This window comes from Notolepis coatsorum (assembly GCF_963971535.1).
Source record: "Notolepis coatsorum genome assembly, chromosome: 16".
In the NCBI taxonomy this organism is placed as follows: domain Eukaryota; kingdom Metazoa; phylum Chordata; class Actinopteri; order Aulopiformes; family Paralepididae; genus Notolepis; species Notolepis coatsorum.
In genome coordinates, this window is record NC_140180.1 from 80,816,176 (window position 1) to 80,821,175 (window position 5,000).

At 49.4% G+C, this 5,000-nt stretch overlaps 1 protein-coding gene across 1 annotated transcript in view; it reads left to right on the forward strand.

The window, feature by feature from the left end:
- Positions 1-2,392: 2,392 nt before the first annotated feature.
- LOC311243029 (teneurin-2-like) overlaps positions 2,393-5,000 on the forward strand; it is a gene marked incomplete at both ends in the record, with an annotated part of 205,542 nt that continues 202,934 nt past the window's right edge. Inside the window, 1 exon segment of the mRNA XM_084332100.1 lies at positions 2,393-2,486. Coding sequence (XP_084188226.1) covers positions 2,393-2,486 — 94 coding nt within the window.

Sequence of the window (5,000 nt, forward strand, 5' to 3'; positions counted from 1 at the left end):
GTTGCTCTCGCCCCCTCCGTCTTCCCGCGTTACTTCTTCTCGTAACGTCGGGCCGCAGAGTTAGATCCTGTGCATAATGGCATTTGAGATGGAGCTGCATACTGGAAAGATCTTTTCAGTGCTGTGTATTGTTTAGCAAACACGCCCCCTTTTCTGTCCCCTTTTAATAAGTGGGAGGACAGGCGCAGGAGGGGGGAAGTGACGATGCCTGCTAATCATCTGAGACGTGTGGAGTTAATTGTCCAGTGACAGTAATAGGAATGCACTGATTTATTCAACTGACAATAGCGGTTCCGAGTACTACATTCTAAAGGGCAAATTCAGAATTGTGGAAATGAGGTGTGTATGCACGGACCAAGTACTGACCAGATATATCGCTTTGACCAAACCATATACATCTAGACCGTTCGTTCAGGGTCACTGGAATGTAATTCACCCGCTCTAGAGAGAGAGAGCTAACATATTTCTGCGCCACCGAAATTAAACTCCATAAGAATGAGAGTTCCGACGCGCTGCATGCTGGCTCTTCCAATCCTTTTACCAATCCCCTATTTAACCCGGGTCTGTCGTCAGGGGACCCATATCGTCTAGAATCTACAGTATGGTATCCTGTGCACATCCGCCTGTATCCTAGTAACTGAGCCCAGCTGTGGAGCTCTTTCATTCTCAAGACAAATCCATCTGCTAGTCTGTAGAGTAGAAGACACTCCCTGCAGCTCCCCTGACTTAGCTCCGCTCGGCTCCTCTCCTCTTGTCGTACTACAGAGCGGCACTTTGCAACCGAGAGAACTATTCAGCTCCAGTGGGGCCGTCAACTATCATCTGCTTAATTCCTCTCTCTGTTTGCATCCGCATGCGACGGATGAGTCACAGTTCACCCCCAGCACACAGCTGGGTGATTCATGTGCCCGCGCGGTGCCAGCTTACCCCCCCCCCCCAAAAACCGCTAATGAAATGAATGCATAACGACCAGATAGGAAGTGGACTACAAGTGCAGACAGGAGGCTATTAACATTGAAAACCAAACAGAGTTGGTCTTAATGAAGAAGCAGGGAGGCAGGTACAAGATAGTGGGCGAGGAAGAATACTGGCTGACTACACTGGCAGATAAAAGACAAAAAATATCTACGATAAGTGGAGGCTTAACATGAGAAGCAAACACTAACGAACCAGCAACTGACTGACTGACTGACTGACTGACTGACTGACTGACTGACTGACTGACTGACTGACTGACTGACTGACTGACTGACTGACTGACTGACTGACTGACTGACTGACTGACTGACTGACTGACTGACTGACTGACTGACTGACTGACTGACTGACTGACTGACTGACTGACTGACTGACTGACTGACTGACTGACTGGAGGAAACAGACATGCATACACAAGGTGGGGATGACTGATGATGAACATCTGGTTAGCCTGGAGGCGTGACCACACGTGGGGGAAACACCGGGGACATCTACTGGACCTGGGAGGAAACGCAAGAGGAGAGGCTAGGGCCAGGGGGAGACAAGGTTAGAGCTGGATCTGGACGTCATGGCCGTGACACCGAACTCTTTCTCTCAACAGCTGATGGTGAGCGATTGCATCCACAATACTCTTTTAATTAGTATAGAGAATAAATTGGTTGAGCTTGCCTTTTCCCGTAATTGCTTTTTCCTCAGCTTGGATTTAATTGGGCTGCAGCAGTGTTTATTGATCTCCTTTGATGTGCTTTAATTTGGATAATTTTATATATTTATTTTGGATGTGACGACTTGGTTTGTCTTGGGGGAGGCTTACAGGCAAAGCGCAGGGCCCTGGCCGTTACTGCAGCAGAGTGCGGTAGCGGCACCCTGGCTAGCCCCCGGCCCGGTGTGCGATGGAAACTAGATAGGGATGAAATGATCAGAAGGTGTAGGGGAGTAGCTCTACAGTACGAGGACCCTCAGGAGAGAGACTCTTTGATCTCACACCAACACCTCATGAATGCCAAAGCAGATTGGCTGAGAGGGAGGGGGGATAAAGCGAGGGCTAAGGCAGCTTTAAATGCATATTCCTTCCAGTTGCTGGGTTCGATCAGACTGACTCATGATGTATCATTACCCCCTGTCGCTCTCTCCCCATCGCTTCCCCACCATGCCCAGCTTTCAGACGCCACCGCTGCAGTTCCATAATTATTGTCCGTTTGCATGTGAGAGTGACTGTGTGTGAGATTGTATGCTGGGTATGGGTGTACTGGCATGCTGGCGTGTGCTTACACTAAGATGATTCTCCCACCTCTTGTCACTCATTCACTTACACACTGGCTCCACTCACCAACCACAATTCCCTCCACCCACCACCCCTCTGTCTATCCTACCTCACTCGTCCTCTGACTTGTTGTCGTTCTCTGAGTCAGTGATGTTGAGGGAAGAGTTCTCCCGGCTGGAAACCCCGGAGCTACAGCTCTACGGGGCCCTCTTTACTTCCCACCAGGCTGTCCAGGATGCCATAGGTGGAGGTCTATGATAAGGGCCAGGTCCAAGATGTCCCCTGGCAGGAACCCAGCACAGCTCCCCTGGACTGTAGCCCTCTCAGTCGACCAGGTACCGGAGGCCCCTGCCACCGCGTCAGTGAATGTCCAGCAGCCTCCTAATGGTGTAGGTGTTCGAGCCCACAATGGCACGGGAAGATGGCGGAGGCCAGGGAGCAGGGAGGCAGGCAGGCCGGCCGGCTGGTAACCGATGAACTTGGGAGACAGATAGCGGGACTCTATCTAGAGGGGCAGGTCACGGGTGGAGCGCCAGATCCTTTGACCAGGGAGAAAGCAAGGGGCATGATTGTTTTGGGTAACATGTTCAGGCAAGAAGGAGCAGCGAGGACAGATGTGGATGTGACAAACTGCTGACTTGAAAGCATGTTGATGCCAGAATGAACTCCAACCCTTAACACATTCCCTGCCACGGTTATATCCATCAATGTAGCCTCACTGCCACCACTCTAAGCCTATGGAGATGTTCACCTTTCACCTTCTTTGCAGGGCTATAACTTTTTTAAATTGTATTGCTAAATTGACATTACTATGGCCCATTCAACATCGATTATCTATCGTTCAGGATGTAGGAACGTTATACTTTTTCATTCATAGATTCGTACAAAAATACCTTCTAGAATATAAGTATGTTTTTATCGTTTTCTGCAGTAATTCATAGAACGTGAGTTATAGGCATAAACGCATATATAGATTATCAATTGCCGTTTATTCCCGATACACGCTATATTAAAAAATTCAACAGTATATGATCCTATACGTTATGCGTCATCATGCGCGGATGAAAGGGGGGGGGGGGGGTGTTTATAATTCCGTGATCGTCAGTAAATGCTTTATGTAGTATGGGTGATATATTGATCAGAGCGGTTTGCAGTGAAAAGAATAAACAATTGGGCTGAAAATAGCGTCAGTGTCCTCTTACCATGCATCAATGAGACTGGCGGTGAAAGATCCCAGGTATAGGACGTCGATTGCCTAGGTCCATTTCCGGTTTGTATGTCGAAATTAACGCCAAAATCATATCGATTATTAAGTTTATAAAGCCAGGCCGGCCGCAGTACAGACAGCATTTCTACGCCATTCTCCACCGATGTTCCACAGGAGGCAGCCTAGTCCTGCCCGATGGCATAGGGTCCTCCGAGGGTAGCTCAGACCCTCTCGGCTCCTGTCGGGATTTATCGGCCTGACCCATTGCGGTGGTGACAGATGAATGCGGCGTGATGAGTGGGAACCTGGAAGATGGTGCGGCGTGGACACAGGATGCCGAGCGCTTCTCTCCACAGCGCCCACGGAGACAGCTGTCCATGTGAATGGCAAGAGTGATGAGCACATCCCGATAGTCGGCAGTTCTCTGAAGACCAGTTCATCTTTAATTACCTCTGATGGACCATGCTGGAAAACACTGAACAGGGACCCCTTATTACAGCCGCTCTCAGCTGTTCTGTATTTCGGAAACAAACGCAGGGTAACTGGAACAGGCCACAAACTGTTGCTCCCACACTGCCAATGCCCAGGCTAGGGCCTTACCGGGAAGCAAAGTGATGACGTAGGTGATGCATAATAGGAAACCTGGAGCACTACAGCTCAAACACCAAGGAGCACTGGGAGAGAAAGTCATGGCAGCCTCCCAGATTGCCCTGATACCTCTCTGGTGGAGGTAAGCGACGTTCCCGGGGTGCAAGCGGCCTGTGTGGTGGCTGGGCGGCAGGTAGATAAACATAATCTGGGGCAGCACTGGGAGACTGGCTCCGCCAGTTGAGATGGAGCTTCTGTGGTGGCTCCGTCCTCTGCTGGGTCTGTCACGGCTGGTTCATTCTGTAACGACCAGATAGGATGTGGACCCAAGTGGAGACAGGAGGCAGGAGACAGGAGGCAGATAACTGAAAACCAAACAGAGCTTATTTAATGAAGAAGCAGACAAGCAGGTACAAGATAGCGGGCGGGGACGAATACTGACTGACTACACTGCAGATAAAAGACACAAAATATTTACTATAAGTAGAGGCTTAGCACAAGAAGCAAACACTATCTAACCAGTACTGACTGACTGGAGGAAACAGACATGAATACACAAGGTGGGGATGACTGATGACGAACATCTGGTGAGCCTGGAGGCGTGACCACACGTGGGAAAAAAACACCGGGACATCTACTGGACCTGGGAGGAAACGCAAGATGAGAGGCTAGGGCCAGGGGGAGACAGGGTTAGAGCTGGATCTGGACGTCATGGCCGTGACACCGAACCCTTTCTCCCAACAGCTGATGGTGAGCGATTGCAATCCACAATACTCTTTTAATTAGTATAGAGAATAAATTGGTTGAGCATGCCTTTTTCCGTAATTGTTTTTTCCTCAGCTTGGATTTAATTGGGCTGCAGCAGTGTTTATTGATCTCCTTTGATGTGCTTTAATTTGGATAATTTTATATATTTATTTTGGATGTGACGACTTGGTTTGTCTTGGGGGAGGCTTACAGGCA